Source organism: Xiphophorus hellerii, chromosome 18 (genome assembly GCF_003331165.1).
Source record: "Xiphophorus hellerii strain 12219 chromosome 18, Xiphophorus_hellerii-4.1, whole genome shotgun sequence".
NCBI lineage: Eukaryota > Metazoa > Chordata > Actinopteri > Cyprinodontiformes > Poeciliidae > Xiphophorus > Xiphophorus hellerii.
Window position 1 is genome coordinate 12,929,453 of NC_045689.1, and position 24,444 is coordinate 12,953,896.

At 38.9% G+C, this 24,444-nt stretch overlaps 2 protein-coding genes across 4 annotated transcripts in view; one reads left to right on the plus strand and one right to left on the minus strand.

The window, feature by feature from the left end:
* Positions 1-12,851, plus strand: gap43 (growth associated protein 43). 2 transcript variants are annotated; one of them, XM_032545561.1, is made up of 3 exons: positions 1-284; positions 7,989-8,652; positions 8,692-8,762. In XM_032545561.1, the coding sequence occupies exons 1-3, from the start codon at positions 255-257 to the stop codon at positions 8,745-8,747; spliced, it is 750 nt and encodes a 249-aa protein (XP_032401452.1). In that variant the 5' UTR covers positions 1-254; the 3' UTR covers positions 8,748-8,762. The 2 variants fall into 2 exon arrangements, with proteins under 2 accessions (XP_032401452.1, XP_032401453.1); XM_032545562.1 differs by lacking the exon at positions 8,692-8,762 and adding an exon at positions 11,600-12,851 and having other exon boundaries at positions 5-284; positions 7,989-8,592.
* A 3,299-nt stretch (positions 12,852-16,150) lies between these two features.
* The window catches only part of lsamp (limbic system associated membrane protein), a 783,778-nt gene continuing 775,484 nt past the window's right edge, over positions 16,151-24,444 (minus strand). For both annotated transcript variants that reach the window (XM_032590657.1, XM_032590656.1), the window contains one exon: positions 16,151-22,309. In XM_032590657.1, the coding sequence (XP_032446548.1) occupies positions 22,212-22,309 (98 nt within the window). In that variant the 3' untranslated portion in view covers positions 16,151-22,211. The remainder of the gene's footprint in view (positions 22,310-24,444) is intronic.

Genomic DNA, 24,444 nt, shown 5'->3' on the forward strand with positions numbered 1-24,444 from the left:
CAGGCAGAGAGTAAGAGAGAGAAAAGAGTTGCACCCAGGCAGTGAAGAGCGTGTGTGTGCAAACTGGGATGAATAAATGCACTGGAAGGCTTAGCTGGTGATACAGCGAGAGAGAGAACGAGAGTGTGTGTGTGTGTGTGTGCACGAAAGTGAGCGAGAGAGAGCAAGAGAGAGTGTGAGAGAGAAGTGAAAGGGAAGGGAAAAAAGGAAGAAAGAAGCAGAGAAGAGAAAGGGAGGATACTACAACTCCAACTATGCTGTGCTGCATAAGAAGAACCAAACCGGTAAAGTGCACCGCTTTGCTTTCTCCAGCATCCTCAGCATCTTTTTTCCTATCGCTAAATGATTCATTTCATCTCTGAACTTTTGTCACAGGCTGCCTGGTAGTCAGATTAGAAAGCTTTGGGGGTGGGGTGGGGGAGATTAGAGGGAAGCATTGGGCTCATTTGCTTTGACTCTGGGCCCGACTTCTCTTCATAGAAATCTATCCACAAAGCCCCGACACGCCTAGTTAATGTGATTATCCCGCATGAATGGATGTTGCCACAATGTCTTTCAGACCTCACACTGCTCCGGTGAGGAGGCAAAAGGCTGGAAGATAATCTTACCCAGCTGTTTTTTTATAGATTGAACATTTGGAGACAAAAAGTTAAAATTTATGAAAGGGCACTTTATTGGTTGATATAAAAGATAAGAAACTCTCCAAAAGTCATAATCTATCATTCTTAATGATGCTTCATATTAATTGGACCAACCTTCTGTGAAGTCTTCATTGATACCTTAAATGAGGGGTGTTTGAGTGTCTTTTGTAATCAGGTTATCTTGAGCAGTAGTTGGTGACAGGGGAAAGAAAATTTCCACAGCGAGGAAGAAAATGGGTGGGGTACGGATTGAGTTTGCCGGCACCATCATGTCAGTGGCCTCATGGGAATACAATGGGAATGAATGAGTATAAATGGATTATCACAGCCCTCCAGCTTTTTACAAGTGGATGCAGTCAGTGGAGAGGTTGTGTGAAGAGAGTGCTTGTTTAAAGGGTGTTAAAGGGTGCTTTATGAAAACCAGAGTCCGGTCTCAGTGGTGGAGGATAGCAAGAAAGAGAAGGAGGTAGCATTCATCATGGTCATTCTCTGTGATCTCAGAAAGGTTCAGGTTGCTACCTCAGACATATTGGAAATTTATCAGACTCATACCATGTTGGATTCTGATGGTCCTGGATTGCTTCTTAAATGTCAGCCCACATGAGTCATATTAGCTCTGGCAAGAAGGGAGGAGAGAGAGTAGTAGAGCTAAGGCTGCTTAAGAGACATGCACGAGGCTGCATGGAGAGATGCAGGCAGGGAGGGAGCATGGCTGCTGCACATGGAGGTGATCTGGGGTAAAGATGCAAAAGGAAATGACAATTCAAAAGGGAGGCATGGCGGCAGAGGCAGGGATGCTGCAAAGGTGATTAAAAAAAGGGAATGAAGAGGAAAGACAGTGGTGGCTGCAGCCGGCAGGAGATAATATGTGGAGCAGGTGAGCGAGCGCAAAGGTGAGTAAGATCAAAGTGGGGGAGGACGCTTTAAGGAATAAAAAGCCGGCATGCATGCATGCTGCAGACAGCAGCCATGTGGGTGAGGCTGCACACCTCATCGCTGGGGAGAGATATCCCCCCCGGGCCATAAGCACTTATCCTCATCTTCCCGCTTCTAAGAATAAATGAATCTGGACACACTCTGTGGTCCTTATGGATGGATGAGCAAAGAGCATGATTTTCTGCTTTTTAGCACAGTAATACTGGACCATGTCTTTGTGGAGCACTAAGTGCTGCTGCAGCATCGTTTCAGTGTACAGGAGTGGCTGCTAGCACCTACTTTGGAAGTCTCCTGCTGCCCCAAATTATGGCTGTATCTTTGCCAGTGCACGTCTTCCAGCTTTATTTCTGCATTCAGGTCCTACCTAAATTCAAAGTTGTCTCCAACTCCTTCTCACTTTTTTAGCTGAAGTTATTATTTCTCACCCTTTTTGGCTCTACCTGAATTCCACCTGCACCAAGGTCTTCAGTTTTATCTTGGGAACCTATTTTATCAGCTCAGCTATTAAGACCTTTTTCTCTACTTGAATTGTTCCTTCTTCTCTTTTGGCTGCTCTTGCACTCTAACTCCAAGCCGAAGCATGAGACCACAGTCTCTGTTCCTCCGTCAACTAGCCCCCACCTCTCATGTCCAGCCCTCTTCTTCCTCTTCTCCAGCGTCTCTTTCCATCCTTATCCTCGGCCCCCTATGAGATCAGCGCTGATTGCAGAGCCTTTGTTCAGGCAGAGAGCCGGTGTAATTCAATTAAAGGCTGCTCCGGAGGATGTAATGAAGCTAGCATATGGCTGTTAGTGGTTGCTGCAAAGCATCTTTTCCTGGGCTGTGGTGAAAATAAAAAAAAGATAAAGAAACGTTACATCCTAATGAATTCATTATCAAGGGAGAGGCAGCGAGTGAGAGAGAGGGTGAGTGGGGATTGTGGCAGCCACCACCTGAGCTGAGTCCCCCCTCCCACTTCTCTCTCCTCATCTGCAGGAGACAGCCGGCTAAAAGGGTGTGGTGCTTTGCTGTGCCTGTGTGTGTGTGTGTGAGTGAGACTGAGAGAGAGAGAGAGAGAGACGGAGAGTGAGTAGGTGGCAATTTGCTCACCGAGAAGAAGAGTGAAAGACAAGAGAAAGAGAACGAGGAAGAGATGCTCAGTGGTTGCAGACTGCAGCCTTTGCTCTTTGGTGTCTGGATGCTTATTGCGGACAAGGATACAGATATTCTAATCTTGTGGAGGCTTTCAGCAAGGGGCGCTCTACTGAGCCTTAGCTCACCTGAGTGACCAAAGTTTGAGAAGTATATGCTCTAAATGATTGCCATTTGGTTTTTATTTTGGTATTTAAATAGTTGATATGACAGCAATTTCCATTGTTATGCTAAACAAGGCTTTTGTAAAAAAAAAAAAAAAAATTATTTAGCCTCTGCACCTGTTGGCTTTGTGACTGAAGAGCTTCTGCAAAGCAATGCTGAGTAACATTATCATTGTGAATGCAAAAATTACTCTTAATAGCTCCATAATTGTATTTGGTGTAGAACTATCAAATATGTATTTTAAAAAGATCTTCTTGGTCTGTATGCACATCATTGTCTATGCATTAGCTTGTGCTGTTGCTCTGTGGTTGCTCAGGCAGTGTCTTCCTCACCACTTCTATCCTTTCTCCTTCCTTCCCCCTCCCGGAACAAGTCCCTAATGGTATTTTCAGGGAGGCTGCGGAAAGGTGGCAAATTGTTAGAGTGTGTCCCCACTGGGGATAGGGGAGTGGGGCAGGGGGATGGTGATGTGAGTGGCTATGGATAAAGCTGGTAAAGCCATTGGCTGTGTGGGGTGTGGTTTTCCCGGTGGCCAGCCAAGGCCAGAGGCGAACTGCAGCTGCTGGCAAAAGCTCTGGTCGACACATTCAGCCAGTAGATGGTGATCTGAAAACATTTTTGCTCAGTTATTTGTTACTTTTACAAACCAGACAAGACAGAAGAGAGGTGTTTGTCCTCTGCAGGATTGTGTAGGTAGATGCGCGTCGTTGTGGGTTACTTACATCAAGCATGATGTCTTAGACATCACAATACGCTCAAGGCTTTTTATTACAATCATAACTGACATTGTCTGCCTTCACATGACAAAGATTTCACATTTTATATGTCCTTCCTCTGTATCTATGGCAACCAAAATGAATATGCACAAGAGAGAAAATTCTGTTAGCTGATTTTTATTAAAAAGTAATTTGATCAGCAGGATAATGCAAATATGTTGCCTCGTCGGAAATGAATTGAGGAAGAGCATGAACAGGCATGAAGTCTTTGTTTAAGCCGAGCGTACCTTGTAGTGTGCTGTACCTGAGGGATGCGACTCTGTATTTATGAATGAAAATGTGCGCCGCAAAGGGACAGAGTGGAAAAACGCCCGCAGGAGGATTCCTATGTGACCAGGGCCTCAATTAACAGCTCTTCAAGAAGCTTTGTAAAGCATTTGCAACTACGTTTCTGTTGAGACAAAATGGGATTTTTCACATTCCATAGCCAACAAAGCAGAGCGTTAACCACTGCTAGGCTGTATATTACAGCTCAATGAACTTGACATGACAAGTCTAGCATCCTCCTGAAAAACATGACAGTGCGGAGTGCAATGCAGGCGAATGCAGTTGATTAAGCTGGTGATGTGAAGGTGATGGCGTTTCCCGCCCTCATACGCTGATATGAGATCACTCAGCAGTCTGCTGATGCTTCATTATACTTCCACTCATCTATAAAGTAAATGATATTACCTCTGTTCCAACAATGATGTCATACCCCCCACAACCCTCTCTATATTCCCAAACACTCTCATCAATCCTTTTCTCTGTCCTCCTGACTCACTGAATGCAGTCGGTAAGTAATTTGGTTTGGAGTTAAGTGCGCAGGTCAAGTTTTTTGGCAATTGCAAGCTTCTATGAGATCAGACCAATAAAAGCCAAACAAGTCTCTGGAGGCCTGCATATTACTAAGAGGAGAGGGCCGGGCAGTGCAGCTTTGTCTGTCTCCATGCCGTCCAGCCTAATGAAAGGACTCATTCTTATGTTTATTACAACACTTAATAGCCAATTGGCAAATGTTTCCACTCAATTTTTTAGTGAGCTTCTGTCAAAAGGTTATAGGCAATTATTATCTCTCCAGCAGTAGGTAACTGTCTTGATATTCTTGTTTAGTGTAAATCCATGCTGATTTATCCCCAAAGCTAAAGCTAACAGCTAGATTTAAAGGTGTTAACACCAGACTTCTACTGTCCTAACACAAATCCAACTTCAAAAATGTTATAACAATTTAGGCAAATGCTACTTTCTGGACCTCGGAACTTAGCTGAAAAGTTGGGTAGTTATTTATTCAGGGAACTAAGATTGGAAGCTTCATTACATTTGCATTAAGTGGTTAATTTCACATAATCCAATAACAATCTACACAGTTCTCAGTATGAAACAAAGAAACTCAGTATGTGTTTTCAGTAAAAGAACAATTAAAGTAGGGTAGTTCATAAAATGTTATGAAGGTTTAACTGAACACCATTTTATAGATTTTTGCACTGCCTTACATTTTATCATGTTTTTACTCTTAGTAGAAACTCTTAACACAGGAAGTTTATTAGTGGCACACAACCTCCTGCTTGAATTCCCTGTGTAAATAACTATCGGATTATGTGAAATTAATCACTTAATGAAAATATTATGAAGATTGTTTCACTAATTAGTATTTGCATAAACCACTTTGGCCTTGACCCTTCTGCAATCAGCTGCAACCTTCAGGCCTAAAATACTTATTTGGATTAAGCCATTGATTGCTTTTGCTGCAGGTACTTTTTTTTTTTACTTTAAAATTTGATCAGGGCAAAATAATTTAGGAGGATAGGTTGCTATGGAGCAGTAGAATTTATTATCTGAACCCATGGGAGGAAATGTGAAGGAGTGAGACTGCTGCACCTTATTGCACTGACACACTGACCCTGAAGAGAACATGTTGGTTTAGGGGCTCTGACTCTGACAGTAAATCATCCGACACTGATGTGATTCCCTGGGCAGACAGCTTTCCAATTTAGACCTTACATCACATACAGTGACACTAACAGAGGCAGAAGGAAACAAAGGTACAGTAGCAGTGATGAGGGCACAATTTCCACTCAGACTTCTACACCCTCCTGCTGCCTAATGACACAGACCACCAACATTAATGCACACACATGCACATTAACCCTTTCATCCCACCAGGTCCTGCAGCTGAATTGCAACCCCTCCGTAGCTGTTCCCGATTGCTCTGTCTTAATTTATGTGCTCCCATTGGCCCACTCCACCCGAGGGGTCAGATGCACTGCCAATCAGGGTGATGTGTGGTCTTTCATAGCGCCAACCAGCATACAGAGCTGTGATGAGTTAGCACTCTGGTTGTCAAGGTAACCTTTGATGGTTGGGAGGGGTATGGCAGTGAATGCTGAGGAGATTTTGTGCAGGCATCTCATTCAGATGGGAAGCACCGACCGTACACAGAAGATAGAGATGGCTTTTACAGTTTTTAGAAAATCATTAGCAGAAAATTGACTCGGCACGGGACAAATGGATGCTGAGGGAAGGATTTACCAAATGTAATTCAGCAACATGCAAAGAGAACAATATCAGCCTTCTGCCTAGGTTGAACCATCATAATAAGTACTCTGAGATATTTGTCTTCCCTTAAATCCCAGTGTGCCTAATTCATTATGTGGAGACAATCAACCCCCACCCGTTCCCGCACACACACAACTTTGATTTCACAACACTAAGTCTTCTATTACTGTCACATAAAATGATACTACAGGTCTATTTTTTCTGGAGTCAGTCCGGCTCCTGCTAAATAATTTCAAGCAGAAGGAAAAAGTGTCTCAAACCATATAGAAGCTGCTTGTTTCCCCATTTGCCTCTCTACCACTTAGCATAAATAAATTATTACAGCCTCCATGCTGCTGGACAATTCTGTTGCTTAATTATGCTTACTTACATTGATTTGAGGTGAACATTGTTTTCAGGTTATTAACTTGTGAATATTTTACATTGATTTATTTTCCTATTCATTTTGAATGTGTTGATTTATTTTGTATGCCACTTTCAGTACTCATCATTCATGCTTTTGTTGGATTTGATTTCTTTTTATTAGATTTATATGACTCATAACACAACCCACTATTTGATGGACAGCTATGGATCCTGTTGCCCAAGGTAAAATCATTAAATCCTGGTTAATCTTACACTCAGCACTGTCCTGCTCCTAACCCTTTTCCTCATCTTGTCATATGCCTCCTGCATCTGAACTTTTCCCAGCCTTCAGTTCTTTCTTAATGGTTACAAATACAGTTTATTCAGTTCAATGAAAAAGTCTTTAACCAACTATATGCTTAAATTTCAGCCAGAGAGCATTTTTTCAAAAGTTTTTCTTTGAACATTGGCAGCTTTTTAAATCTATATTTTAGTGTAGAGGATTCTTTTCATAGAGATGATTGATTATTAAATTAACTAACTTTGTGATTGTGACCTTTTAACCAGCACAAAGCAATTTAGGAAACCCAAAGTTATTTTGTATGAAATTGAGGCTAGCGCATCTCCTCCTCTATAAATTATCTACTGGTTTGGTTTTTATGTTGCTCCGGGTCTTCTGATTTTGTTTAAGGTCAGTCAGTTAGCTTAAGTACTCTTAAGCTAGGTTCTAGTCACATATATGCCTTGCATTACAATAAAGTACAAATACATGTGCACCATGAGCAAATAAATAAATAAAAATAAGCAAACATCACACTTATTTCCTACTACAACAGGCCTGAAATAAATGCCACTCAAATGTCACAACCATAAACCTATGAATCTTGTGTAATGCAATGCATATGCTCAATCTGCACTAATGAAGAGTCCCTTATCTTAGCATGCTAAATGCTTCAAGTGGCTGTAACTGACTGTAGGCAAAGCTTTTTTTTTTTTAATCAATTCAGCTAACAATTGCATGGCCACTTGGGGGAAACTCTTGTAGTCTTTAATTTCCTCATGCTTAGGCTATTATTAAGTAGGAGAAAAACTAAACTGTGATTTGGCAGTAAAAGTAATGCACACCATCCAAAGTAGAACAATACAAACATTTTTTATTATTATTTATTACATCAGTTGTGTTTTTAGATGTGCCAGCATTAGAAATAGAAAAAGAGGCACAGGGTGGCTAAAGACTTTTTCAGTAACTTTTCCTCCTGTTGACCTCTCAGTTCATTACATTTGGACTATGTGTAATGAACAGATAAAAATGCCAACATGATATTTAGGGATTCTGTATGTATATTTTCCTGAAGAAAAAAATCCCCTTGAATAAATATTTCCAGACCTAGATTGCTTCTCATAAACTTGGACTCTTGGTTTCAGTTGTTAACCTGCCTAAATGTCTCTTGCTTCTCAGGTGGAGAAGAATGAAGATGCAGATCAGAAGATTGAACAGGATGGCACCCCCAACAAGCCTGAAGACAAGGCTCACAAGGCTGCCACCAAAATACAGGCAAGCTTCCGTGGACACATAACTCGGAAAAAGATGAAAGATGGAGAAGAAGAGAAGGATGGAGACAGCCCTGCTGCAGAAGAGGCAGAAAACGGAGAGGAGATGAAGAAGGTGGAGGGAGAAGAGGCACCTGCTAAGCAGGAGGAAACTACAGGAGAGGATGCCAAGAAGGAGGGGGAGGAGACAAACCAGGCCAAAACCCCAGGAGCAGATAAGCCAGCTAACTCTCCTGCAGGCACAGCAACATCTCCCGTAGCAGCAGCTCCAGCTGCTGCCTCTCCCACGGCTGCCACAGCCCCCTCTGAACCTCAGAAAGAGGAGCCGAAGGCCGAGGAGAAGCCCAAAGAGGTGGAGGCCACAGCCAAGAGTCCCACCACAGCCACAGCCGAGGAGAAAAAGGAGGAGAAGAGTGAGGAGAAGAAGGAGGAGGCCAGAAAAGCCGATGTGCCTGCTGCTGTCAGTCCGACAGCTGAAAAGGAGGAGCCTAACCAAACAAATGATAAAAAAGGTATGCGGATCACAGAGCTCCATTTAGATAAGAATCTTCTCAAGGTGTTTAATTGGACACGTTTCTGTGCATATGTTTGTGATTGTACTTAGAGACAAGAAATACTTCTAGTTAATTCCAACAATATAGAAGCAATTACTAGGTGTAAAATGTAATAAAGAAGAGTTGATAGGCTTTCAGATAGGCTGCTTGGCAGGCACCTCAAGACATCACTTCATGTTAAGTCTTTGGGATATAAAGATCGTTGGCAGGGCTCCAGCATTCACTGTTTAACACAGAAATGCAGCTCAATATTACATTAAACAGCCTTGTATCTCAGCCTCAGCTTGATGGAAACTCTATACTGATGTGGTAATGCTTAGGAGAGAAATACAGAGTTGAAGAATAACTATCTCTGAGCATAATGTGCTGAGTGTTTTAGGAGTAATCAGAGCTGTATTTCAGAAGCAGAGATTACTTGTTATTTAAAGATAATGCACCATGCCTGTTAAATCATTCAGATCTTCTGAATGTTACACAGTTTTATTTAAAGTTGACAGAAGTACATTTAAATTCCCCATTGTCACGGTTTTAAAATGAACAACAAATATTGATGAACACTAAGTTTTTAAGCAAACCAGAGTGCAAGTTCCAGTAAGAGCAGTAACAACCCAAAGTCGTGCAGCAGACTCTGACAACATGCTCTTGACATGAGTTGATATTTCTGGTCCAAGGACTCTCAGACTGGGTCAGACAGGTGGGTAGTGGAGCATGCTCAGTGCGGAGTTGGTGGGGGTGTGAAATGGTGAAGCACACAGACGTACCAACTCAGGAACTACAAAGAAAGTAGGTCACCTGTCTCCCTGTTGTCATAGTTACCACCTCAATGGGTATAGCTGGCCCTGCGTGGAGAAAAGCTGCCATAACAGGTGTTCTGATTTAAATGAATGATTAATGATCCCTTAAAGGTAACGGTCAACGCCGGGGAGGCATGTCATAAACAAGCACAACCTGACAAGGAACATCTAATTACCTATAGCCACAGCAAGCAAAACACTGCTACACTCACTGAACTGACTCAGAGTAAATTAATATTTATTACTGAATAACTTGATTAGATTTTCTAATGTGCAGATTGGTGTAATATACTGAAGAACACTGTTGTATATAGGAGGCCTGTGTCTGACACTTGTTTTATTCCAAATTGACTTTCATAGCATCAAATTGTTCCTTATTGAATAATCTGGAAATAATTTGGTATTCATTACAAAGGGGAACATAAGTAAAACCTATTAAAGTGTTTCTAATACTACAGAACAATGAGCTGTATAACAAATCTGTTACTTAAAAATGCTTCGCTCTAGATATCAAACAAATCTTTATTGATTATAGGTTCAGGAAGTGAATATTTTTCATCAAAATGTTGCTGTATTGGGATCCAGATTCAATGATGCACCAAATGTTTGGTAATTACAAAAAAGGTCTTTGAAGGTCTTTATTTTAGATTTTCTGTTTTCAGTTTTGATCAGTTCTCATCTTAGCTTGCTTTAATAACCATCAAGTGGTTGTTTGGAAATAGTACATTTAGTACCTAACCAAGTCTGGACATTTAAAATATCAAGTAAAAGAGATAGGAAAAAAGCCACAATTACTTGCAAAGATAAATTCCAAATACTTTTAAATATTACTGACAGAATTAATCCAAACGGAGTACCCGCTAAGAACAATCAAATGTCATCTGCATAGTATGTTACATCAGTTCTCTGTCTTTATAAAAAAGTCCTTTGATGACTGTTGATATTCTGTCAGACAAATTGCTTTAAAAACAAGTGGAAAATAACAGGTGGCAACATGTTATGTGGATTTTATTCATATAAATCTTAATCCAGCCACTTTCTCACACTGGTTGCTTTCTTCAACGGTTCTCTGCTGGTCCCAATGATTTCATGGATAATCTGGAGCAAATGCCACAACATTAGAAACAAGCATTGGCTCAGGAAATTGGATGAGATTGTATTTGCTACACACACATTCAGCAGCCATGGAGAAGGACGTTCTTGAATCTGTCATGCTGGCTAACAAGCTAATTACCTCTCACCTGGAAGATCTACTATGACTCATTCTGTCTTGAGTCACACATTAGTGCAGCCATATGATTGTCCCACTTTTCACTGCACTTCTTCACACACATGCACTAAAACACACTTATGCACAGCCCCACCCTGGGCCCACTGCCATGATGTCATCTGCTTTTTTTTTTCATTAAAAAAGTATGAGATCATCCAAGTGTGACATCACCTCTCAAAGAGCACTCTACTAATATGCGTCTGTCTCGCACATTTGTAACTGAAATATTTACTTATTAATGCAACGTTGGCTCGTATGATTTTCTTGCTGTTTTAAAAATTTTGTTTGGAGAGAAAAACTCATTAGACAGAATGTAAAATAAAAACACCAGAACAACATAACCCACAGCCTAGAAACCTACATGTAGGTTTGTGAGGAACCAACGATTCACATTTAACAACAGCCAACTCTGGTTGTTATTGTAGCCCAGTCCTTCCCTGTAGGCATCACACATAATCAGATGTGGCAGGCCAAGATGCTGCTGTTAGCATTGTGATGTCAGTTCAAGGGTTTCATGGGTCCATTAGGAGCCCTCTTCTCCTTTATTATTTACACACGTAGAAGGGAATTTTTTTGGCATTAGCTTGAAGCTTGAAATGGTGTGCTCTTGATGAAAAATATTAAATTATTTTGCCCCTTTCTATGTTTTTCAAGATTTTTTTTCCCATAATGTTGTTTTTATCTAATGTTTAATCAGACATGACTTTTTAAAGCTCTAAAACTCACATTTAATATTTGCAGCACTTTTCAGAATCTTAAAAAAAAACATTTATACTTTTATCACTTTAGTCTAACAGTAGTTGGCTATAATTAGCTTTTATAACTGTTCTTCTCAAACTCACATTTCCTTTTCCTGGGTTTACATTTATTTCCTTTGTCTTCTCCCCTCACTTCCCCACAGATGCTGCAGAGGAGTCAAAAGCGGAGGAGAATGCCCACCCAGATGGGGCTGCGGAGACCTCTGAGGCCAAGGAAGACTAAAGGCAAAGTCTTACCCACTGGAAATTAGAATTACGAGAAAATGATGAATAACACAAAACAAAAATCTAAAAAGGTTGCTCTTTGCCTTCCCAATGTCGAGGGCAGTCAGTTTCTATTTGTTTGTCATTTTTTGTGTGGCAATGATTTTCTCATGTTGGGGGAGTTTCCAACGTGAAGTTTTTTGGCTCAAGCTAATAGTGTGATGGTGGTGATGATGATGATGTCTGTATTAATGAGTGTGAAAAATGATATTACCTTGATGATGATAATGATGTTGCAAAGGTAAAAAGCTACAGCACTGAATATAAGTGAAACACAAATGGATTGCCTGCTTCCAACTGGACCTCTCACACATTTAAAATGCATTGCCAATGCACCATGGTTCATTTGCATTGTAATGCACTCTTTTTTAAAATCACTTTGCGAAAACAAAAATCTGTTCTGCAAACGCATGCACAAAAACAAGTCAGTTTTTAAATGCAACTCCAGTTTTCAGCATCGCGCAAGTGCATTGAAAACACAGCAACAAGTCAGATGGATACTCGAATGTATATCTAAATGTGTGAGATTTCTAGTTGGGTAGTTTTATTCCATATCAAAAATAAGACAATAAAATTCCTGCTCTTTCTATTCAGCTTGAGTCACTCAAGCTTGGTTTACACCCCTTTTACAAACTCTGTCAATCCACATTTACAGTACAGGACCTGTTGCCATTTAAATCCTATAATAAACTATAGTAAATTACCAGAGTATTGATGTAACTGGCTCTTATATATATTGACTTGTGTTCTGCCAAGCAAACGTGAGAACAGTAGCATGAACCATGGAACCAGATGCATGATGGGAACTCTCCCTCCGAGAGGAACTTCTTCGCAGTCACAAAAACTTAAGAGGTGTGGCGGCTTCTTTTTAATGTCTTTGGTGTTGTTATGACGGTTTCTATGAATTGGAAAAAAATTACTCTTGCACTGATGTTACTGAAAAAAAGATAAAAAATCTGAAAAAGAAAAATTCAAAGATACGAAATTCTTTTCCTATGTTCCAGTGAGTACAATGTCCAGTTTCAACCTTATCAAAGAGTTCAAACTTGTGAAAAAAAATGATGAAAAAAATAAAAAATGGTTTCAATGTCTGTTTTCAAAATAAAGCAAATGTGCCAATTACCATCCTAAGCAGTTGAGTTTGTTTAAAGCTGAGTTGTTGTGTCTAATGGATGGAAACATTTAGGTTGCAGAAGAAGAATGCCTCAAGGTATTTACAAATATATAAAAATAATGATTCTATGTCAAATGGTAAATGGTCTGTATTTGTACAGCACTTTTTTCAAGTTTAGAGGGCCCCAAAGCACTTCAAACTACATTTAGTCATTCACAACGTTGCCATGCACCAGCACCTCCAAGCCCTCTGACCGCCAGCAGCAGGCAAAGCGGGTGAAGTGACTTTGTCCAAAGACACAACGAGAGACAGACGGAAAGGATTCTGAACCAGCAACCCACTGGTTACAGCAATGTTTTCTAACCCTGTTGCTCTGCATGTTTTAGATTTTTCCCTGCTTCAAGCACACATAATTTCAACTGATGGCTGATTAATTGCAATCATCTGAATCAGGTGTCTTAAATAAGGAAAACATCTAAAGCATGCAGGCCAAAGTGCCATAAGGACCAGGGTTGGGAAACACTCTTACCACCGTCACTTCAAGTGGACATAGTTAATTTGACAGCAGACATAAGCTGGAAATGTGCATTTTTTTAATGCAAACTAGCAGAATAAGGCATAATGACTCTGTCTTCAAGACAGTAGCAAAATGCTTATAACCTTATGCTTAGTATTTAAAATATGTGTGGAATATGCTACTATTGGCAGAAACAGCATACAAATGCCATCTTGGTAGCACTTGACTAAAAGCAGTTTGAGGCAGATTTACAATAATACTTTGCACATGGGTTAAGTAAAGATATTTCTATCCATCCCATGCATGGGGTTGAGGTCCTGATAAAGTATTTTCTTTTCAATGATCATTGATTCTAACCGTAACCCTAATAATGTTCACTGAGTAGGGGAGACAGACTAGGCATTAGCCAGTATAAAATTTATACTTTCACCAGTTACTAAATTTTATGTAGTTCAGTGAAAAGCTCTAGCTTTAAGAAACTGGAGAAGAGATTTTCACTAAATTTGGTCTGTAACATATAGCATCCAATTGTTAGCCTTAGCATATGATTGTAGCTGTCTCATATATTGTCAAAAACTAATTAAAGAGCTGTCAGATCATTATTGTTGCTTCCTTAAGTCAGTTAATCTCTGATGGAGCAAGATACATTAAAGTATCTGATGTGACGAATATTACTTGATGTTCAGACTGTGCATCAGAATGGGGAAGAAAGGAAATTTAAGTAACTTTGAATGAGACATGGTGTGAGTGAGTATTCCAACAACCCTGCAACAATAAGCAGGTATAGACAATGGATAGACGGTGCCAGTATCCATCCAATGTCATGTAGATCTTCTGGTACTCATGCACAAGAGTTGCTCAAGCTTACAGAGGATGGTCCACAAAAGATAAAATGTATAACCTCAAAGACAAATTAGATTGGTTTCATCAACCTAGATTTCAGCTGAGACATTCAGATGGTGTGATCAGAATTTGGTGTAAGCTTGAAACCATTCCACCTTGCATAAACAGCTAGGGACTGATGGTGTAATGGTGTGGAGGATATTTTCTTAGTGGATTTTTGGCCCTTTAGTACTAATTGAAAGTAATAAAATGAGGTTTGCTGTATTGCCTGCTTTCTGATGCATACTTCCAGCAGAATCATGCAGAATGCAACAAGGCTGAAATAAGATAAAATTTGTTTCTTAAACTTGTACCTGTTTTATTTCAGTGGCTTCCTCAGTCACCAGATGCTAATTCAACATGGAGGCATTGAATGTGGTCTAAGAGCAGATTAACTGACAAATCTACAACAAAATGCATATGAACCAAAATCTCTGAAGAACCACAGAACCAAATAAAATATTCTGAGTTTTAATTTTAGTTGTCAAGTATTTGATCTAGTACTCAGTATTTACCAATGCTTGTTATTAATTAACACAAATCATTATGGGGGGCAAAGAATCTTGGTTGGAATATCTCAAATATTTCCCTCAAAGAAGGAGCGCCGTTCTGGGATTAAAATTTCAGATGTCTTCTGCATTTCATTTCTCAGTCACATATATCTGCATCTTCGTATAAGGATCAGAATCCAACATTGTTACGTTAGAACATAGTAACACAGTGGTGTGATAGCAGTATATTGTCTGGGTAAGAAGGTCTGTGGTTTCAATCTCAGTGTGTGGACAAGACTTATGAGCAAACAGTGTGCTAATACTTGAACATCCCACATGCCCACCAGCAAATGCCATTCTCTTTCCCACAAAGGGTGAGTGACCTTCACACTAATGATGCTCGCTCGCTGAGTGAGCTCTCCAGAGAAGAGGATCCTTTCTTTGGGAAAAAAAAAATCCCTCAATTTACTGAGTCACAATCAGGTTGGTAATATCTTCTTCCTATAGGTGCTCACATTCCTTGTCAATGCCTACGTTGTATGAAATTCAACAAGTTTAACTCATTCATTTATTTTATTTTAGTCTGAAAAATGAGGAAAACTTACTTTTTTGCACATGCTCTATACATGGTATGCAGAAGGCAATGCTGCATTGCAGAACTACAGACATAGTTTGTGCACAAACTTAGATGCAATCCATTGTCTGTGCTTGTTTTTTAGCACTCATGGTCACAGGGGGCTGGTGCGTATATCCAGGGGTCAAAGGGTGAGAGGTGGGGTACACCCTGTATAGGTGTACCCCACCAACGGTCCACCACAGGACCAACATAGAGACAGCTGACAAAGACAACAATTCAAGGAAACTCAATACCTAAGGGCAAGGTAGAGTTTCCTATTAACCCAGCATGCTGTTGGTTTCTATGAGGAAACTTGGGGGCTTGCATGAGCAGGAAGAGCTTACCGACATGATGATGACAAATCATGTCACTGACCGACATGATTTGAACCCAAAACCTTCTTGCTGTGAGGCAAATGCTTCAGTGTAGCCTTCTTCATAATTAATTCCCCAGTATGTGCTTTTATCGCTCCCAATACTTTAAAATATGGTCTGTTATGACACCTAGAGGCGCACTAGTTTACTGCAGCCCTTCCAATAGCTGTACACAGTTTGTCTTTTTCTTTGGTGTTTTTACCTGCTGTGTTACCAGCTACAATAAAGCAGAACCTTAGTTGGTTTTCTCACACCTTGTAGGTACAAAAATGTCTTTCAGAAAAGATTGTAACAATACATACATTATTTTATTTGCATGTTACATGATGATTAACACATCAGTACCACTGAGATGCTGTGTGTTCTGAGTTCCCCCCAAAAAAGATAAAAAGGGATACTTGCCCCAACATTTCAAGTCACATTCAAATACAGAACACTGACTTCAAACAACTTTATTTTGTTAACATTGTCTCATACAGTTTACCTTTAATATGTATCTTTTTTTTTTTTAGAAATGGACTGGAATTACCTTATGCAATATTAAAGTAAAGCAAAACTGAAAAAAAGAGAAACATTTCGGCATCATAGTCTACGGCAGAATGTTAATTTTCCCACCACTGAGGGGAAGTACGGGGAAAGTACAAACAGTTTACATTTTCAAAAGGTAGGAGTTGTATGAATGAGATCTTTAAGGAACTGGTGACTTTACAACATTCTAATGTAGAAACATAATTTTGTATATACAGACAAGAGGGAGAAAAAGATGGTGGGACCTGAAACTAAAGAAAAAGAGGGTTACCACAGTAACCATCAACTAAGTGCTGTACTCCTCATATATCTCATGCCTCACATTTAACAACTTCAGTCATTGTTAATCATCATGAACACACACGCCATTTACAAGAGCCAGCTTACTACAGTGAAGCAGAGGGCCGAGACAATGCTCAGTAGTAAACTAGGTAGCTGTGCCTGTAGCTTTCAGCAGATATTGGGTTAGTGCTGTGTTCTTAGGCTGGCTGTTAGGATGTGTTAAACATGGAAAGACAAATCTCCTTCTCTGCTTTACAGATAAGACAGATCTTCATGGCTTTTACACGTATGGTCTGAATATTTTCAGTGCCTTGCAAAAGTAATCATACCCATTAAAATGTTTAACATTATGTTGCATTACAACCACAAACTTTAAAAGTGGATATTTGTAGAGTTGAAAGAAAATGATATACAGCTTTTAAAACATTTTCTAATCAAAAGCTACAGCCTACTGTGTGTAATTTATTCTTAGTATAAATACAGCTGTTCAACAAAATAATATCTCAATCTTCAGATACATTTTTAGCTCTGTTCAATCTACCATCCAAAATGAAAAGAGTAAGGCACAACTGCAAACCTATTATTACATGACTGTCCATTTAAGCTGACAAGTCAGATAGAGAAAGCATTAATTAGGGAAGTAGTCAAGAGACCCAAGGTTACTAGAGGAGCTACAAAGATGAACAGCAAAGGAGTGAGAACATTTTGACAGGACAACTATTAGTTATGGACACTAAAAAGACAAAATGGCCTTAATAGAAAAGTGGCAAGAAGGAAGGTATTGTTACATAAAAGTCAGAAGAACTACAATTTGCAGGTTTCCCCAAGTCCCATGTGGGCACAACAAACATGGATAAAGTGTGCTCTGTTCACATGAGACCAAAAATTTAATTTTTTACACCATGAAAATTAATGGTGCAAACTCTTCTCCCACACAGCGAAACACAGCAGAGGTAGCATCATGCTTTGGAGATGTTTTTCTTTAACCAGGACGGTGATGCTGGATAGAGTTGATGGGTCCTATAACCAAATTGACTGTGCTTTGGCGATTTTGCAAGAATGGGAAAAACAGTTTTAGTTGAAATAATTACTACTAGCTAGTTGAGATGTATCCCTAAAGGCTTACAGCTGTAATTGCAGCTAAAGAGATGATTTTGTGTGACGTTTTTGACTGCTTTTCACCACAAGGGTAGACGGAAAATGTTTTTTGTTTTTCAAAAAAGCAGGTCAGAGTGAAATTTTAGCTCCAACATATTAATTTGGATGGCAAAAATGCATCTTTTGTGACAATGCTGACGTATTAGCCCAACTTCACATGCCATATGGATTATGCATAACAACAATGGCAGATTACATGTTGGTGGCAGTGCAGAACTTCATTTAAAGTTCTGCAGCAACTGCAAAAAGTTCTACACTTTTTACTCACTATTTAGATGCAGAGACCAGAAACCCAGAGGACACTTTTGGATCAACATTGTTAAACTATTTTTTAGACTCCTGTTCTCCCAACCCAGAAATGGAATTAGACCAGAGGATACTTAGTAACCCTGAACAGGAGCACCTAGCTTACATACTTTAGATCAACATTAGATTCTTTTTCTTCTTTTGCTCTTTCCTTTGGTTTGTTATTTTGTTTGTATTTCCTTTTAAGTCATGTAAAGCACTTTGTATTGCCTTGTTGCTGAAAATGTGCTATATAAATAAAATTACCTTTACCTTTTACCTTTTCAAAAGGCTCCACTTGTGTTTTGTTGTTGTTTTTTTCCCCCCCATGTTATGTTTACCATTAATCTTGTGTGGAGGTCTTTTGTTTATATTCCATACTTGACATGGAATATAAACATGTCAAGAATGGAAGCACCACTTACAGGTGTGGGGAGAGTAAAAACAATGTCTAGGACTGGTCTGTATTTACGAATGGATAAAAACATTTATGAAAACGGTGCCGTCTGGACAAATCTGTGTTTTTATAAATGATGATCCATTTTAGAATAAGTAGACATTCCTGCGTATGGGGGACTGGAGAGGTGGGTAGGATGAATGCAAATTATATGCTACATTTTTCAACATTTTTTGAAAACCATGTGTCATTTTTACTTTATGCCAAAATTATTCACCACTTAAAATTCAAATGAAACACATTAGAGTTTATGGCTATAATGTAACAAAAAGTGTGTAAAAGTTCAAATGGTATGAATATATTTGCAAGGCGCTGTAAGTCAGTGCTATTTAGCTGGTTTTAACCTGCATGAATGTGCTTGGGCACCCACACCGCTGAGCTTAGCCTCATGCACTTGAACAACCTGAATGGTACAAAGATAGTCTATAAATCAACTTAAAATCCATTAATCAGAGTTCCCTTAAATGTTTTGCTTTTAAGCAGAGATCATGCATACAAATGCTAAAATGAAGGCTTGAGGCAGTAAGAAGTTTTTTTAACACCTTGGTTGTCTGTCAGTCTCCTCCACTTAACTGATGAAAAAAGCCAGGGAGCAAAAACAAAAAAAATAATGTCTACATCTGATCATCTGCTTCAGGTCAGCCGTGCTCAGTTCTGCCCTTATTTTAAATAAAAAGACAGTGAGACAGAGCAGGAGGAATCAGCATTTCTCTCTGGTAAACTGACCTGCTAAGATCTATTCCACAATAACAAAATTATATTGCTGTGCCTAAAGTATGCTGCAAAGAAATGAAACACACCAGGTATATATGCATATATATTAAAAAAAAACTAATGAAAAAAATGTGCAAGAAGGTGAAAGCATAAAATAAGCAGAGTCCTTAACACCTCCAAGAGTCAGAAATGTGATATTGGATTTGGTGTGACCAAAACAGCACTTCAAGTAAAAGCATACTAGATTTTAAGTTCAACATCACTACCACAGACAGCTGCAACCTCAGAGGCAATCACCATGGAAACACTGAAACAAGTCTTTAAATACATGGTGAAAATGACAATAATTAAATGTTTGTTTTCGGATAACCGAGAATTGGTAGTGTTGAGCTAAGCAAAGGATTGCACAATCAGTCAGCTTTACAGTAGGTCAAAGAAAATGGTAAAAAGGCAGATAATAGTGCAGCAGGTTCACTGAGCCACACAGCTGCACCCTGAACTGCACTCTATGAGTGAGTAAAGAAAAACCCACAGACATTTACTCATTAGTTCTTACAGAAATAAATCCTGTGAAAGCTTTGGCAAAGGACTTGGTGATTTGCTGCAGTTAAATTTAATCACTTTTTGCTGGCGATTGAGAGGAGTCATGTCCAGTGTTTAATATTCTGTTCTCGTGCTGAAGTCCAGGCATTTGAATGAGCATTGCAAGCTAACCATAATACTGCATTCTTAAAAAAATGTCAACTCAAGAATAAGCACAATAACAACAACAACAGCACAGAACTATCTGCTTTTAATGCATAACTTTGCCTTATTATATTCCCATCCAACGGGCTTCTATCAAAACTGTATGGCTGCCAGTTTAAAAGACCTACAAGCCTCAATAAGATGCTATCCTATAAAGAAACATCAAATTTCTCTTTTTATACAGTGTACCAGTGCTAAAGTTGTTGCCTTTAAATAAATTCATCCTTTATTTCACTATCATTTTGTCTCACTAAAATATTTAGCATTTGAGTACATTCAGTGGAGAAAAATACTGTTCTAAGAAATAATTATTGATAATAAAATCAACACTCTTCCTGCAAAATAAATGTAACTGAAGGTTTTCTTAAAAGGTTTACTTTAGTATTCATAATTGGAATTTATAGACATTTCTTAATCATTATAAATGACTTCTTGGTTACTGGTATACAAAGTAAAAAAAAAAAAAAGTGGCTCAAAACCATTAAACAGTTCTACGTTTAAAGATAGATAGCCCTAACCCAAAGAGTCTGGAGTTTCACGAGACAGAGTAAAGTAGCACAGTGCTGCTGCTCCTCCCCGACCTTTTGCTGCACACTGCCAATCAGCTGATTAAAGAAAGGGCGCAATTACAAGGCAGCATTTTTGGAAATACTTAATACGTTGAATTTAGTTGCTTTTTTTCCATAGCAGCAGACACAGTTGTTGCTGAGCTCTTTTAAACATAAGCAAATTAATCACCTTAACATGTTTTTGGTTTTTAGGATTGTGCTGTAAAAAATTCTTCAAAGGTAACCGCTGGAGAACTGTATCAAAGACGGGCATCTTAGAGACACCATCCTACCATCATAAACTTCAAAAACTTTTTCCATAGCCAGCCCAGTCCATCCTTGTAATCTTTTTTTAAGAGATTAAGTTTTACTTATCGTACTGGGAAAATGGGGTTCTACAATGTTGTACCAACATGTGTGCCACCAGTCTTGTAGTGAAAAGAAACAATTTTCTTTATGCAGAGTACTTTTATCCACTCTGCATAAACATACTCAGTATTATTATTTATAAGATCAGGCTGCTACAATAAATTTATTTTAAGGCAGTTTATTCATCTTTACCGGAGGTGCCAATAAATGTGGTTGGTATTGTACATAAGGTATTTTGGTTGAAGTGTGCTGTAAAAATTAATGAGATAAAGATGGAAAAAATAGCATGAACATCATATATTGTCATGAATATTTCTGTACCATGTCATAGTAAAACAAACACTCTTTGAGAAAGAGAAAAACTTAAGTCATTCATTGGTGTCATACGTAAATATTTTTTTCTCCAAATCCCCACTGTCTAGCAGAATGATCCTAAAATACCTCAGCTAAAAGTATGAACTGCAACAATGTTCTCTGAAATCCTGGTGTTACAGTGGCAGAACTTGTCTTAGAGAGATACAAAATTGAACTATGTACAGTACGCATAATTATAACCTACATGGGTATCTTTTTTTGTCAGTTCTTCTTTTTCTTTTGTAATAAAGGCGGGTAGTAGCAAAGCCACTGGTAAAGGATGGTTAAGCTCGGCAGGATTCACTCACTGCATCCTCCTCTCTAAGATTGCCTGCCATTGTCCAAATGTTACTGAGTGAAGAGCTGTGCTGCTAAGGCTCTGCATCTGTGTTCCAGCTGAGTCGCCTCATGTTATGATTGAACACATTCAACACCAAAATCTCATTTCGTCAAAAAAAAAAAAAAATCAGATACATTAGTTTTTCCCTTTGAGTTTCGCACTTTAGCTTCAAATATTTGTGTATATTTGGCAAATACGTTGCATGTTGCTTTTTAATGTATGGGTTAAAATCACAATAACGTAACAGATCTTACATGTACTCAAAAGAGCTGATTGTTGGTATCCCAGTTTTTGGGATCCTTCTGCTGTTATCCCCATGAAAAATAAAGGGGGGTGGAAAGATCCAAATCAGACCCAAAAACAAGATGTTACAGACACAAAATAGTGCATACAAATTAAAAACAACATCACAAATCTTTGTAAGAGCACTGTTTGCTTGTTTTGTCCTTCATTCCACTGTTTTTATTTGTTGGTAAAACATCTTACTCCATCATAACTCATCGCTTCTCATATCTCTAAGCCGTACTCAAGAGTGCTCGAGAGCACGTAAGGTTTTTGTACTGTGATGCAAACAGTCTACGGGAGGGAGGCGGCAGCGTTGGTAATAAAGTAGCGAAAAGGATGTCATTGAGTTGAAGAGCGGGAGGACGGGAAAGTAGGGGGAGGAGGGCTGGGCGGTCAGGGGTGGGGTCAGCGAGAGAGCTGGATGACGGTATTAACACTTGAAGAAAAGGCAGGCAAAGGAGGCCAACAGGAGCCACAGTGATAGAGATGCACAAGCAGAGCCGTTGATGTCTCGACCTGTCCCAGGTCCTGCAAGAGAGGCAAAGAAGGGAGTCAACAAGGTTTTAACGAAGCAAAAGGGATGTGATACTACACAAATCTGATGCTTTAGTTAGATAGAAGCAATCTCCCACTGATGATGTCACCAGGGTGTAGGAAAGAACACACTGGTTACACTGTAGTGAAAATAAGATGTCTTTAGGACATATAAACAAAGCTTGATCATCTAGAAGAAACACTCAAATAGAAAGTGAACACATCAGCCTGTTTTATGTGAGCCAGCATTTGGCACCATATATTTCACATTAGTTATATTTCTGATGATGTGATGGAGAGAAATGTTTAACTACAAAAGGAATCACAACAGACTGTTTGCTGACATCTAGTGGCTTCAGAGTGTCATTGACGGATCCATTGAACAATTACGTTTTTTGACCCGAGCTTCTAAAATTTCATGTTCAATGGTCTGAATCATATTTCTAAAAACTATTGATGGGAGAAGCCTTGTTATCATACTTTTTCTTTTACTAATAAAAGAAATGAAACTTCATCCATGCAGTATTTGTTACTCAAAGCTCCTCCACCCTAAGTGAGTAGTCTAATTTAATTACAAATTTAAAGTTAAACTTGATTAACTTAAACAGCTCAAGCACCAACAAAAAAAGAATAAACGAAACAAATAAACTGAGTTTAGAGAGCTACAGGCTACTTAGATGTCAGGCTAAAACACAAATAAAGAAATTTTTAGATTCAAAATTTAATTGGCAGTGAGACTATATAGCATAAAGGAGATGTACACTAGTACAACAAATATTACGGTATGCAACTTTCTTTTAAAAGAAAAAAGACCTGATGAAAATATACACGCATATAAAGATCATACAATCATCAATGTGCAAATGGTAATTTTGTAAGCTATTCATCAGTTGTTGTAATGACTATGCCAAGAAAAAAAATGGTGCACTAACATAGATATAATTTGAATTGGTCATGTTGATAATAAAGACATAACAGTTCTGCAGTTAAGTTCTGCACAACAAAAAGCATTTATTCCTGTTTTGTTTCTCTTGATTTGAACAGACCTTCTGGAGTTTCCTCTAGCATTTTACATTTCAGCATGTTGAGCTTTCAATGACTTTACAAAAACAAAATCACATGAAACAAATTACATTACTTAACTCACACCCTGCAGCAAGCTTAAGCTTTGGTCAAACATCATTAGGCAGCACTGCTGCAGACGCTTTGCTCTGGAAGCTGGTGAACCTGATTTAATTCTGCCTCTGCTCTACATCTCATGTTTTATTATTTTACAGCTTCAAAAAGAGCAACATTATTTCATAAAGGGTTTAGGTAACGCTTTTTTATGCTGGTATTTGTGATTGAATGTCGGTGTGCTATCTGCAGTGTTTTTCAGAAGTGAATCTTTCCCCTTGTTTAGAGAGGAAAGATCTTACAACAAATGCTACATTTTCAAAATTACAAAAAACAATCTGAGCAGGGTGGCATACATTAGCATTTAGCTCTCTTTGGCCTGAAACCAAGGCCAATGCCCTTAGGAGTTACTTAACTAGTAAAATCTAATGTTTTTCTGTCCATCATCAAAAGACAGAAAAACTATAAACATATAATGACATAAATGTTGCTCTAAACAGGTTGGCCAATAAGAGCGTTGTGCAGAAAAGCACCTGAGAGATAAATGGCAACTTTATGAAGAGATTCACAGCTCAAGTGGGAAAATTTTTTGACTTGACACAAACACTCCTGTCAACGCCTCCTGGACTCCACAAATCTGGCGTTTATGGAACAGTGCCAAGAATTAAGCCATTGTTTCACAAACCTCATTAGCAGTTTGCCACAAGTCATGTAGGGATCACAACAAACATATGGAAAAAGGTGCTCCAATCACATCAGAATAATATGAAGCTTTTGGTCTGCCAGTTAATTTCATTATGTTGCCATATCCTTTGTGAGTTTCCTAGTTTATTCTTTTGTTCTGTTCCTTGTACATTTGAATTTATTTTTCTCCTTTTCCCATTTGGTTTGAAGATATTTTCTGAGTCTTAGTTCAGCTCCCATTTTGTTAAGTACGGTACTCTCTCTCCCCCAGTTTCCCTGCCCTCTCTCTGCTACAGCTTTTCCATATCACCTGATAAGTTCACCTCATT